The sequence below is a fragment of the Equus caballus genome, chromosome 14 (genome assembly GCF_041296265.1).
Source record: "Equus caballus isolate H_3958 breed thoroughbred chromosome 14, TB-T2T, whole genome shotgun sequence".
NCBI classification, from domain to species: Eukaryota; Metazoa; Chordata; class Mammalia; order Perissodactyla; family Equidae; genus Equus; species Equus caballus.
Window position 1 is genome coordinate 105,531,342 of NC_091697.1, and position 13,737 is coordinate 105,545,078.

The window sequence follows — 13,737 nt, forward strand, 5'->3', positions numbered from 1 at the left end:
TTGGGGCCGACCCCGGGCCTGAGTGGTTAAGTTCACGTGCTCCACTTTGGCGGCCCGGAGTTTTGCCGGTTCGGATCCTGGGTACGGACATGGCACCGTTCATCAAGCCATGCAGAGGTGGCGTCTCACGTGCCACAACTAGAAGGACCCACAACTGAAAATACACAACTATGTACCGAGGGGCTTTGGGGAGAAAAAGAAAAAAAATCTTAAAAAAAACAAACAACGAATGTGTGGCTTTTTTGCTGTGTAAAAGTACAAGTGTTGACCCTGCTGTCTTAGTTGAAAAAATAAGGAGTGTACTGGGGCTGTTTGATAAATATTCTGTAGACAGAATTACATTTATTCTAGATATCAAGATTTTCCATATGCTCAAAGTATTTTTTGGCTGTAAAGAAATATTGTTGTTGTACTCCTGTTGTCACTAACGGCTTTGTACTTAGCAATACATCTTGTAAAATCTGAGTGAGCACTGTGTAAAACAGCAGGCAGAAGTGGGCTTCAGTCCTGTTAGCCAGGACGCTGATCACTGTCCACGTCTCCACTGGAGATGCGCTGTGGTGAAGTGCTCATAAGCCCGGGCTGTGTGCTGCCTGGATTCACACCTCAGCTCTTCCAAGTTGCTTACGCTCTCCCCTGCAAAATGCAGAGACTAGGACCTGTCTCATAGGATTGTTACAAGAACCAAAGGAGTTAACATTTGTAAAGCACGTAGGACAATGCCTAGTATATGGTAAGCTCTCTATGTGAGTGTTTGTCAAATAAAGGTAAAAATTGGAGGGAATAGGGATAAGATTGGACAAGTTCTGTAATAGAAGTGTCTAACCTACTTGGAGTCATAGACTCCTTTGAAACTAATGAAAATTAGAGCTTTTCCTCAGAAATTTGTACCTGTGCACAAAATTTGGCAATTTCAGGGAGATTCAGACTTTCCGAAGCCTATCAATGAACACCAATTTAAGGACGTCATTCTCTAAGAATGTTGACTGTGTAAACAAGTTCAAGTTTATAGTGTGGATTTGTATGGTTATGCAGCTGGAGAGAAAGTGGGAGGAGAGAGTAAAAGCAATAATTGGAAAGTACCTATTTGTTTACCCTGTACCGGTGTTTTGAGGAGTGATGTTGTGTTCCTAGGTGTAATTTTGGGGGAGGGAACACTTGGCAATGGAATTACTTGCAAATAGAGGTAATATTTGGAAGAGAATCCATTATTTTTAGTTTTAAGGAATTACTGGTAAGATCTCTATTAAATGGTCTAGTCCAGTGCAGGAAGAGAGATACATAGTCCTAACGCTGTTCAGTTGGCCCTGGGAGCCAGAAGATAGGAAGGATCTTTGGAGGACTTCAGGGTTAAGTTTGAGCAATGATCCTGATCTGATCTGGATAGATATATGGGAAGTGTATTTTAAAGGCTTTTCTGGAATGTTTCCTTAATTTTATAGGCAGTGGTATAAGGGCGACTTATGTGCACTGGCATTTAAAGTTCTCCATGACAAGCAGCGAGGACCACTGGTTTTTATGCGCATTTACTCAGGCATGCTGAAACCCCAGTTGGCTGTCCATAATATTAATGGAAACTGCACGTAAGTAGAAACTTAGGTTATTTTCTAAAACTGTGTTCATTTAAAAAAAATACTTTTACTAACATAAATCATGGTTTTACAGGGAGAGAATAAGTCGTCTGCTTTTGCCATTTGCTGACCAGCATATAGAAATCCCTTCACTGACTGCTGGTAACATTGCTTTGACTGTTGGGCTTAAACATGTAAGTGACTAGATAATTTCTCCAAGAAACAGCTTAAATATTTAATTAAAAGTAGGTATTATGTAATAGCAGAAACCCATGAACAATCCACATAATCATCAATAGTAGAATAATGAATATCATAGCGTTTTTATCAGCATGATTGAATCTCATACACTTAACAGAAAGAAAAGTTAATACAGAAGACTACAAACAGTATGGATAGTATTCATATGAAGTTCAAATCTAAGTAAAATAATACACTATTGATACGTATGTTTTAAGTTTATATAAAATATTGTGTTATTCCCATTGGGTTTTTTTCCTGTCGTGGTTATTGCAGACAGTTTAACCTTATAACCAATCAGGTAATGACTGAAAATATTTTGCCAATGAAGGCTCTGTTAGGGAAAGGATTTTTGTTTCTTTTGTTCTCTATCCTTAGTTCCTAGGTCAGTAGCAGGCACTCCGTGACTTTTGTAGGATGAATGAATGAAAATACTTGATGCTGTGTATGTTTTTTTTTTTTTAAAGATTTTTTTTTTTTTTCCTTTTTCTCCCCAAAGCCCCCCAGTACATAGTTGTATATTCTTTGTTGTGGGTCCTTCTAGTTGTGGCATGTGGGACGCTGCCTCAGCGTGGTTTGATGAGCAGTGCCATGTCTGCGCCCAGGATTTGAACCAACGAAACACTGGGCCGCCTGCAGCGGAGCGCGTGAACTTAACCACTCGGCCACGGGGCCAGCCCCGATGCTGTGTATGTTTTTGTTGGGTTAAAACTAAGGACATTTCACTTAAATGTGGATTAAGTCAAAGGCCGTTTCTCATTAAACTTTGGTGTATTTGGCATTTAGGATAAACATTGTTACTTTTCACATTTTAAGCTCTTTATGGTTAATTGCAAGATTCAAGATCCTTTAGTAGAACAGTCCCATGGTCTGGATGTTGGACCTCTAGCATCGAAGTGTCGTCTCTGTCTACCCAAAGGCAGGAGCTCCATGTGTGTATTTGAAGGAGTTACACAAATACATTTGGAGTATTACTTCATTAGGAATATCTTTACAGAGAAGGAAACTGGCACAGAACTTCATAATATAAAAGTTTAAAAATGAAATTATAGTTTTAAAAAGTAACGAGTCTACAAGGAAGCTATAATTTTGCATGGTCAAGGGTATTCTGGTTAATTGCATATTTTAGTTAATAGAGGATTTTCTGTAAAATAGTAATGAATTTTACTGGTGGTCAAACACTATAATGGACTTCTACCTGACCTGCCTTGACGTGATTAAAAATTGAGGAAGGTACATTTGTTTTGCCAAATGAATTAGGATGTGTATTGTGTGTGTGTGTGTGTGTATAGTTTATTGTTAGAATTTATTACAGCAGTATTTTGGATAGAATTCTCATACAAGTTAAATTAGCTTTATGCAAAGTTATAATGAGCTTTATGAAGCTTTCCTTTAAGTTCTATTGAAAAGAAAGTGCCACATTAAAATCTTTCTTGTTTCATGTTCTTGGTGGAAGCTGAGTGCTTGCCAACAGCCTGTTTTGTTCCCAGGCATCTTGTTTGCTTGCAGACTGCCACAGGAGACACCATTGTCTCATCCAAGTCCAGTGCATTGGCTGCAGCTCGTCGAGCTGAAAGGGAGGGAGAAAAGAAGCACAGACGAAACAGTGAAGCAGAGAGACTTTTATTGGCTGGGGTGGAGATTCCAGAACCTGTGTTCTTCTGTACCATAGAACCCCCTTCAATGGCTAAGCAGCCAGGTACAAAGAGTCTTTTATCAATTAATTAGTGCTCTGATAAAGATAAAATAGTTACGTTATACCCTCAAAAGATTGCTTTTGTGATTGAGTTCAGTTTTATCAGAATTTATTGCTAAGTATGTCTTGTGATTGGTCTAGTTTTTTCTTTAAGATGTTTTGATTTTTACAAACTCCTTTCATTTTTTTTTTTTTTGCTTATATCTTGGCCACTTTTCTCATATCATATTCTTCCTTATTGGAGATTGTATGGTGCTATGAGATTCTAAGTAATTGACCTCAGAACTGTCCTTGCAGTATATTAGATTTGACAGTGGCCAATTCATAACTGATTCTGTTTCTCATCACCATTTATAAAAACGCTGCTTTTCCTTGGTTGCTAGCTCTACCTTTAGAACTTATGAAGATATCTATATACTCTGGTTAATGAAGTTTGACATATTTGAGTGTTACATACTTCGTTCTTTAGCATACTTGCTCAGAATTCTTCAGTGGCTTCTCATTACTTTTAGCACAAACCCAAACTCCTTAGTATGGCATGTAAAGCTCATGATTCCAGTTTTATCATTTCCAATTAGATTTGGTTACATATAGCAGAAAACCCCCAAATAACAGCTGCTCTAGTGACAAAAGTTTATTTCTCTTGTAAAATATGCCTTGAGTTGGTAGCCTGGGGGTTAGCAGGTGGCTCCATGTCATCAGGCACCCAGCCTCCAGTCTTTCCCTGCTGCCTCTCTGAGTGCGTCGCTCCTGTCCTTAGTCATCTTGTGATGACTGCTGGAGTCGTGGGCATCACACTGGAGTACCTGACAGCAGAAAGGAGTAAGGGAGAGAAAGAAGATGTGCCACTTTCCCTTTTAAGATTTCTTCTGTGTTATTGGCTGTCACTTAGACATGTGGCCACCAGTTGCAAGGGAGTCTGGTAAATGCAGTCTTGTAGCCAGGGAGCAGCACAGAGTGGAAGGCTCCTAGCAGTCTCTGACATCAGCCTTCTTACCCGGCCTCATTTCTGGAAACTTCCTCCTTCGTTCTGAATCCTCTTCTTTCTTCCAAGCAAAAATAACAAGAGAGTAACTACTCACACTTCTGCTGCTGTGGTAGAGTAGTTCTGATTTCCTGAAGATGCCGTGTTCTTTTGGCATTGCTGTTTCTTCTCATTTCTTCTCTCTTGGATTATGATGCACCACTGAACTTGTCTGCCTGTAAAATGTTTGCTCTTTCTTTGAGTCTCAGCTCAGTCATCACCTCTTTTTGAGGCCATCACTGAATTCCCGTTAGACTGTTTAAGGACAACGCTTCTAATTCCAGTGGTAACGTTAGAAGCCATTTTTTTCCTCTTGAAAAAAAATTGGACTCACGGATTATGGAAAAACAAAAACAACCTTTATTGCCTCCTCATGTCTCTTGAGTGCCTGGTGGGAAAGAAAGGAAAATTCCTAGCCAAGTAGGGGTTCCAGTTCCTCACCTCTCTGCCTGGAGTTCACATGAGAGAGCTCTGAGTACAGGTGGAAGACAGCCACCAAGTACTGAGGGAAGCTGGAGTCTTTTCTTGTCCAGTTGGTGAAAGAACAGTATTTAAATTAACGTAGAGCAGCGATTTTCTTGTTACCTTAAAATGCCTTGAGGCCAGCTAGGTGTGGTCTTGACTCAAAGGGAGAAGGGTCAGCTACCATGAATCTGGCTGCCCGGTTACATCAAGGTTATCCAAGCTAGTTATATCAAGGGGGGCCAGGCACTTAAGAGCAGGGGCTGCCCAGCAAAAGAAATGAGTTCTTTTAAATATATTTGAAAGTCATTTCATATATAGTCATTTCGAACATAGTATGGACACCTACATTCAGATTGTAGGATTGCAGTTAAATTGCACTATCCACTTTTAAATCTAAGACCTCAAGCCTTTAACTATTTTAGGAGAAAAAGTTTAGTGTCCAAAGAAAGTCTCATTCATGGGCATTAGCTTAGCGGTCATAGGCCCCAGAGGGGAGGGGACATCCAGAGCCTCCCTTGCCCAGACTTCTTTCAAGCCCATCTACATATTCTCTTTGCCGTGTGTCCATTGTGTTTACCCTAGAGATCTGTTAAAGTACTTCACACCCTGCATTATAATGCTGTTAAGTGTTTTCACCCCAGTAAACTCCTGAATGATAGAGTCTTTATAAATATTTTCGAATGAGTTTATTTTTCAGTAAAATTACTATCTTTTTATTCCAAAAGCCACAAAGTGTCATAAGCATCGTTACTTTCTTTGAGTATCTATAGGTACTTAAAAATAAAATAATGCCTAAAATAATGTCTCTTAGCCTTGAATACGCATATATATCTCTTGGGGTTCTTGTTAAATGCAGACTCTAATTCCGTCTGGAACCTGAGATTCTGCATTTCTGACAGGCTCCAAGTGATGCCAGTGTTGCTGGTCGTTGGACCCAACTTTGGGATATCAGGAGTCTAGAACAGCACTGTTCAATAGAAGTATAACATGATCCACATGTGTAATTTAAAATTTTCTTACAGCCACATTAAAAAAAAGTTAAACTGGAAAAGTTAATTTTAATATATTTTCCTTAACCCGGTATATCAAAAGTTATCATTTCAACGTGTAATCAATATAGAAAATTATTGAGCTATTTTACCTTTTTTTCATGTTAAGTCTTTGAAACCTCGTATGTCTTTTACACTTGTAGCACATGTCAATTTGGACTAGTAGTACCTACTACAGATGGCTAGTGGCTGTCATTTGGACAGTGTAGGTCTAGAAGTCCTGGTTTATATACCTAAGAACACTTTAAATGTATGCCTGAAAGGTTAGTTCACTAATCCCTTGCTCACCTCTTTTCTTCAGCTACAGTGTATGTCTGTGGAACTTCTAACATCTTTTATAAAGAAAGAGAGTATCCTTATCAGTTGATTGATTGTATTAAAGCATCCCTTTAGATGGCATATTTAATGCAAATAATATATTCTTATTTCCTCTTTGTGTGTGATAATTCATCATAGAGTAATCACATTAGCATCTCTATTCATGATGTAATTAAGCTTCCTTTTGCCAGTTTCTCATTATTGCCTGTTTCTGAAGGCATTTTGCTTTTTTGTCAGCTCCTAGATTGATCCTTGCAAAACATGATCAGATGATGTTACTGTCCCAGTTAAAACCCTTCAGTGGCTTCCCAGTGCAAATCAGACTTCACGGTGGCCTATGAGACCTTATGTGATGTCATCCCTGCCACACGTCTCCCTCCTCGTCTGCTACTGCTCTTCCTTTTGCCCACCAAAATGCAGCTACACTGACCTTCTGGTGGTTTTTCCAATAGCAAACCATTCTCCATAGCCATGTCCTCTGTCTGGAATTTTTTTTCTTCAGGATTTTGTCTACAAGGTCATTGTTTGTTGTGTCTTTACCTAAATCATCCTGGAGAGGCCTTTGCAGATCACCCAATTTCAAGTAGCCTTCCATCACTATCTTATCGCCTCATTTTATTCTCTATAAAACATTTGTGGCTGTTTGAAATTTTCTTTCTTAAAATTTGTTCACTTGTTCATCTGTTTTCCCCAGTGGAACATGTGGTCCATTATCTAAAAAATGACATGGAAAGATAACGTTATTGTTCATCCCCTAGATTTGGATCATGCATTGAAATGCCTCCATCGTGAAGATCCCAGTTTGAAAGTGAGGCTAGATCCTGACACTGGACAAGTAGGCATATTATTACTTAATACCAGAACTCTTTCAATAATAGCATTTTGTGTGTGTGAGAGAGAGAGAGAGAGTGTGTGTGTGAGTGTTTAAGTGCATATGTCTAAAACATTGATTGATCATGCCCCTGAAAGAAAAAGCTTTCCTTTTTGGCTCTCTCATAATACAAATTTCTGATTATTATATTGACTGTCAAGCTAAGTAGACAAATTCTCCTTAATTCCTCTATATAATCATACCTTCAACTACTCACCAACGTTTTGGCCTTTCAGAAGACAGCCTTTTGTGAAATTTTGAAATAAGGTTAAACCCAAGACAAAGCCTTGAGCCTCTTATGCTAAGGCTTATAAAGCAGCATACTAAAGGGAGAATGCAAAGGTGCTTTTAATGAGAGTAACACACATAAGATGGGTGTGAGGAGTGATAGATTATAATCTAACAATGTGGGAGGAAATAGAGTTCTAAAGTAGGTACAGAACTGTACCATATATTATAGCACAGCAGAAGAACAGATATTCATTTTGCAAATTCTTTTTAAGAAGGCAGGGTAAGGTTTATATAAGATTTCAGAAAAAGTTCCTTAAAAAGATTATACATTTGTCTTTAAAAAGGATAAACTGATTTAGTTAATCTGAAAAATATGGAGTACTTTTTTCCCAAATGCCAGCTAAATGAAATAGTAATTTAGTTTAATGGATCCTGAAGGCTACAACAAGAGCAATTAAAGCAGAAGCTTTTTAGTTTAAAAAACTTGTATTTAAAAATGCCAGTACATATTGTAAAAAAAATAGCAAATAGCACACAAGTGTACAAAGTAAGGAATTAAAGTCTCCCTTTCTGTCTCTCTATCCCATTCTATACGAGTAACTGCTGTGAAAGCTTGACTAGCCTTTCACACTTCCAGACATCCCTTCTGCTGTGCTATGTTATAAAGCACAGTATATTGTTTTCAAAATATTTATATACAGATATATATTATGACAAGTCATCCTGTTTGTATTATTCTATAACTTGCTTTTTTCCAAATAATTTACTTCTTTAGCTTTATATTGAAGTATACCAATTATACACCAAATAATTCTTTGTTGTTATTGTTCCTTTTAATTGCAGTTTTCAGTGAAAGGATACATATTAGAACCAGCCAAAGGAAAAGACACAAAGGGCAAAGTCTGGGAGATTATAAATGTGAGACTTTCTTCATCCTCTGGGACACGATAACCCCCTGACAAAGATATTGTAAACCAGGGAGGCTCATCTGAACCTTTGGTGTCCAGTGTTTTTACTGGGGCTCTGTCACATATTGCCTCTGTGGTTGACCTTTATTCTCCAGCACCTCCTGTAGATTTGTGCTGATACCTTTACCCTCCTGTCTGGGACTGATACGGCTATTCCAGAGCATCATAAATTACCTTGTTAGACTCTGTGGTGGACAGAGCCCCCAGACAAGCCAAGACACTTCTGCCAGGCAGCATCCTGGCCTAGAAGTAACTTCGCAGTAGCTGAGGGCAAGGGCCAGATCTCTCTTTGGGTGAAATTAATACTTCACTACACAGATGGCATATGAATAAGATGGAACAAATATGGTTCCCTGCACTATACTCTTTCTTGTACACAAAGATCTTCTTCAGGAATAACCGTTGTTCCTAAAAGAAAAAAATATGCATGTCTTGATTGGTTTTGATACATATTTGGCTGTTCTAACATGAGCCCAAAATAACATTAGTTCAAATAAGATAAAAGTCAATTTCTCTGTCACTTAAAGCTCCAAGCTAGTATGGAAGTTTTGGCTGCCTACAAAGCTGAAAAGTGCCCAGGATGGTGGGGAAATAGCCATGTGCTTGGGAATGTTTGGCAGAGAAGTTATTCCCCCATTCACAAGATGTTGCACTCATCCACATCTTTCGAGACAGTTGCATACATCGTCATTAAGAGAAGGGCTTTACTCTTTCCTTAAAGGCACAACCCAGAAGTTGCCAACATCAATTGTACTCATGTTCCATTGGCCAGAACTTAGCTATGTGGTTGGGAAGTGTACTCCTAGCTAGATGTCACTTGCCCAGGTGATAAGTCAACTATCATGGAATAAGGAGAGAATGGTCTAGTAATTTCTTCTAATTGATTTATTATTCCAATCAGAAAAGTTAAAAACAGTGTTTTGATGTGGGAGCCCAAAAAATTATAAAAGAAACTCAGTTTGTAATTAATGAAAAATAATATGTATTGATTTAGATAGTACTTTGTGATAAACATCATTTTTGCCTTGATCTTTATTTTCTTCCTCCTTTAACCAGACTGTCCTATGTGGAATGGGGGAGTTACATATTGAGATTATTCATGACCGAATCAAGAGGGAATATGGACTGGAAACCTATCTAGGGCCACTCCAGGTGGCGTACCGAGAGACCATCCTAAATTCAGTTCGTGCCACAGGTAAGGAATAAAACATTAAGAAAGAATTTGCTATTTTCGTTTCTTTCTCTCTCTCCAGGATCTGTTTTCTGAATCTCTTAGTTTAATTGCATAAAGCAGGGTTCACAGTCCCTGATGTCTTCCATCAGGGGGATGGGGTTTTTTTTTCTTATTGAGGCAACATTGGTTTCTAACCTTATATAAGTTTCAGGTATACAACATTATAATTCAACATCTATATAAACTACAGCATGCTCACCACCCAAAGTCTAGTTTCTGTCCGTCACTGTACAGTTGATACCCTTTAGCCATTTCACCCACCTCCCGACCCCCTTCCTCTCTGGTAACCATCAATCTGTTTGTATCTATGAGTTTGTTTTGGTTTTGTTTTGTGTGTTTGTTTTTTATTCCACATATGAGTGAAACCATGCTGCCATGGGGACAGGTTTTATGTGTGTGTTTTCTTCTTTCTTAGGATTTTTTTGTTTTGTTTTAAACACAGCCCTATTTCATTACCACTCATTACATCTACTGGATGAGCCACTCATCAAGGAAATGTGCTTTTCAGTAGTCATGGGATGGAAGAAGCCATTGAAGTAGATGGCTGCTCCCAATCCTCATGACCAGAATGAGTGTAAAAATTTGAAGGTGATGTGTTATTTTTCTCTATAAAGTGAGTGGAAAATAATTTCCACTATTTAATAAATAGGTAATCCTATGCTGATGATCTTCTTGAGAAAGTTCAGTTTTTATATTTCTGCCCAAAATGTAAGAATTCATGATTTTTCTACAATGATTGTTTCAATTTGGTTCCCTTAAGTGAAAGAAAATGACCATTGCTGCTGTTCTCCCCAAGAAGAAGACATGGACAAGTTTGTGAAAAGTCTAGAGAAAAGATATTTAGGATAACCAGGTGCTTTTAAGCAACTGAGTGGTTTATAAAAAGGCCAAGTGGTTACTTTTCACTGAAAGTTGAAAAATTAAGCAAGCTGAATACAGGAGCAAGTGACATGAGGATTTCTGTTTCTGGACTTCATTTATGGAAAAACTAAAAATGCTGGGAAAATATAAAAACATCTTGTAAATAAATGTTTGAGCTGGTTAGAACACAATGGAAATTTCCAGAGGTTAAAAAGGAAGCTGGAGCAGGAATCTTGGAAAATAAGTCAACACCAAAGCCACTGGCTATTCTGGAGGAAACTGCAGTCACTTCTCACATAGTACTTGAGGACCACTTCCTCAGGGAAATAATTAACTAGGAAAGTCTTCTCCATAAAGGAAGAGGACAAGGAAATTTGTTTGGCGGGCTGTGGGGGCAAGGGGCAAAATTTCTGAGAATTTGTTAACCATAGACTTCTGATAGGATTTTCAGCCTAAATTCATAGAGCCAATATGACCTGAAAAACTCCAAATCAAGAAGAATTTAGTGTAAAGTGCTCATGGATTGGTAGTATTCCAGGGAACCTGGAGAAGACAAATGTTGGGCCTCTTGAGATAAATGTATCTTCAACCCAGGCCTCAAAGAAAATCTCCCAGATAAAGTAATGTGAACTTCGGGGCCGGCCCCGTGGCGCTGCAGTTAAGTTCACACGTTCTGCTTCAGCAGCCTGGGGTTTGCAGGTTTGGATCCCAGGTGCAGACCTACGCACCGCTCGTCAAGCCATGCTGTGGTGGACATCCCACATATAAAGTAGAGGAAGATGGGCATGGATGTTAGCCCAGGGCCAGTCTTCCTCAGCAAAAAAAGAAGAGGAGGATTGATGGCAGATGTTAGCTCAGGGCTAATCTTCCTCAAAAGAAAAAAAAAATAATGTGAACTTACAAGAGAAAAAAGTGTTTTTAAATCATAAAACCATGAGAAAAGGCACAATGAGCAAAAAGGCAATAGAAACAAATGTCAGAGTTAGAATAGCAAAGCCTTCTGATATTGGACATATCAGATGCAGAATATAAAATAAGTATATTCTTTTGAAGAAATCAAAGAGAGCACAGAAAGCATTAGTAAGGAACAGAGTATCAAAAATAAGCAGGCAATGTAACATCATGTTATGTGAGAAAGAAAGGAAATGCTCAAAAAAATGATGGGGGCATGTCATATTGACACACAGGAACCAACTTGAAGAGGCTTCATCAGCCAAATGTGGATTAATGTGAACGCCAGAATAATGAAGTACAATAATTATAGACCAATGAGAAAAAGTAAGTATTCGTGTGTCCATACTGATAACAGATAAACAAATGGGAAGAAGAGCTGGTTCTTCCTTACACTGGAATGCCAGGTGCTGACTGTTAGATGTCATGCAGTGGGGTGGAGTAGGAAAACGGTCATTTTGCAACTATCCTGAATACTTAATATCAGGTACATTGTTGAGGAGCAGCATATTTGCATGGAATGAAGGTGTTTCCCCGTAGACTGCTTATTAGTTGCACGGTAAAAAACTAGTAACTAGATGCTGCAGCAGTCAGACCACACCTCGACTGTATGATCAAATCACTAATGATCGCACCTCACTAATGAGGAGCACGTTGACATTGTATTCATCCAGAAAAATTATAAAAATTTGCAGACGTTAGGAAAAGACCTAAGTTAAATGGAAAACCATGCTGTTCACAGACAAGAAGACTAAATATCATGAAGATACCAATGCTACCCAAAGATGTGCATTAGACATTAATACCTATTACAAAACCGTAGTCATTATGATACTGATCAAGCTAGGAATAGACACATACACCAGTGGAACAAACCAGAAAGCCTAGAAACAGATGCATACATATTTGGAAATGTGAGGCATATCAGAGTGATATTGCAGTTCAGTGGTAAGGGATGGACTGACTGAAGTAAATGGGCCTGGAATAATTATCCATATGGAAATAGATTTAGATTCCTACCCCATTCCATATACAAAAGTCAATTCCACGTCAATTGAAAACCTAAAAATAAAAGAAAAGTTGCTCAAAAGTATAGGGAAAATAAATGCTAATCTATGCAAAGAAAAAAAACCTTCAAATTTTTGGAAGAAAATATATGATAATTATCTTACTAACTGGGATAGGGGAACACATAACACCAAAAGTTGAAGCCATGAACTAAAAGATTGCTAAGTTTGATGTTACTAAAATTAAGAATTTGTTTATTAGAACACACTGTAAAGAAAGCATAAAGACATACCAAAGTCTGAGACAAGATATTTGCATCATGTAAAACTGACAAAAGATTAGTATCCAGAATATATAAAGAACTTCTGAAGATCAGTAAAAACATGACAAACAACCAAGTAGAAAAGTGACCAAAAAAGATTGAACAGATATTTCACAAAGAAGGATGCCCAAAAGGTCCGTGAACATGTTAAAAGATTCTTCATCTCAGTGACGGTTAGGATCATGCAGGTTAAGATATGAGATACCATTTTACACCAACAAAATCTGACAGTGCCAAGAGCTGCTGAGATGTTGAGCAATGGAAACTCTTATAAAAAAAACTTCTGATGGGAGTGTAAATTATGTAACCAGCATGAAAACAATTTGGCAACTTTCCTGTGAAATTGACCACGTACAGACCTTACTACTCAGCATTTCCACTCCTTGGCATATGCCCTAGAGAAACTCTTATATGTATGCAAGAGACAGATGTGAGAATCTTAATAATAGCATTGTAATAAAAAAACTGTAAGCAAAAATAGCCCAAATATTTGTGGACAGAGAAGGGATGAATTGTACTGTGTTCATACAGTGGAATCCTACATAGCAGTGAAAAAGAGTGAACGACATCAACACGCTATGCCCCAATGCTCCACAAATGTGAAGCAAAAACGCAAGGTGCAGAGTACACACAATATACCCAATTCAGAACAAAGCAGAAGTCAACTATATTGTTTAGGGATACATGCATATGTGGTGTGACTCTGAAGAGAATCATAGCAATGATTAAATGTAACATCATAGTGGTGGTTTCAGAAGGCTTCTAGGTTACTTGGAATGTTTTGTTTCTTGTTTTAAGTTTCATGAATGTTCGTTTTATTTTTAGCTTATGTGTATATTTTTAAATATAAAGTCACAATATAAAAGTTAGCTTAGAAAGGGATTATTAAGAGGTTTTGTATACTGTAATTCTTAGTTCTGAATTTGGC

The 13,737-nt window shown here is 38.0% G+C and overlaps 1 protein-coding gene across 23 annotated transcripts in view; it reads left to right on the forward strand.

Annotated features, from left to right (window-relative positions):
• Nucleotides 1-13,737, forward strand: part of GFM2 (GTP dependent ribosome recycling factor mitochondrial 2) — a 109,514-nt gene that overhangs the window by 38,838 nt on the left and 56,939 nt on the right. For 9 of the 23 annotated variants that reach the window (XR_011425219.1, XR_001378362.3, XR_001378361.3 and 6 more), the window contains 6 exons: nucleotides 1,443-1,583; nucleotides 1,666-1,765; nucleotides 3,321-3,510; nucleotides 7,122-7,198; nucleotides 8,309-8,383; nucleotides 9,490-9,628. Coding sequence is in view for 7 of the 23 variants with exons in the window: in XM_014730809.3 (XP_014586295.1) it covers nucleotides 1,443-1,583; nucleotides 1,666-1,765; nucleotides 3,321-3,510; nucleotides 7,122-7,198; nucleotides 8,309-8,383; nucleotides 9,490-9,628 (722 nt within the window). In the remaining 16 variants the exon portion in view is untranslated. Of the gene's footprint in view, nucleotides 1-1,442; nucleotides 1,584-1,665; nucleotides 1,766-3,301; nucleotides 3,511-7,121; nucleotides 7,199-8,308; nucleotides 8,384-9,489; nucleotides 9,629-11,715; nucleotides 11,807-13,737 lie in introns of all 23 variants that reach the window. The other 14 variants (XR_011425215.1, XR_011425217.1, XR_011425216.1 and 11 more) reach the window with 5 other exon arrangements.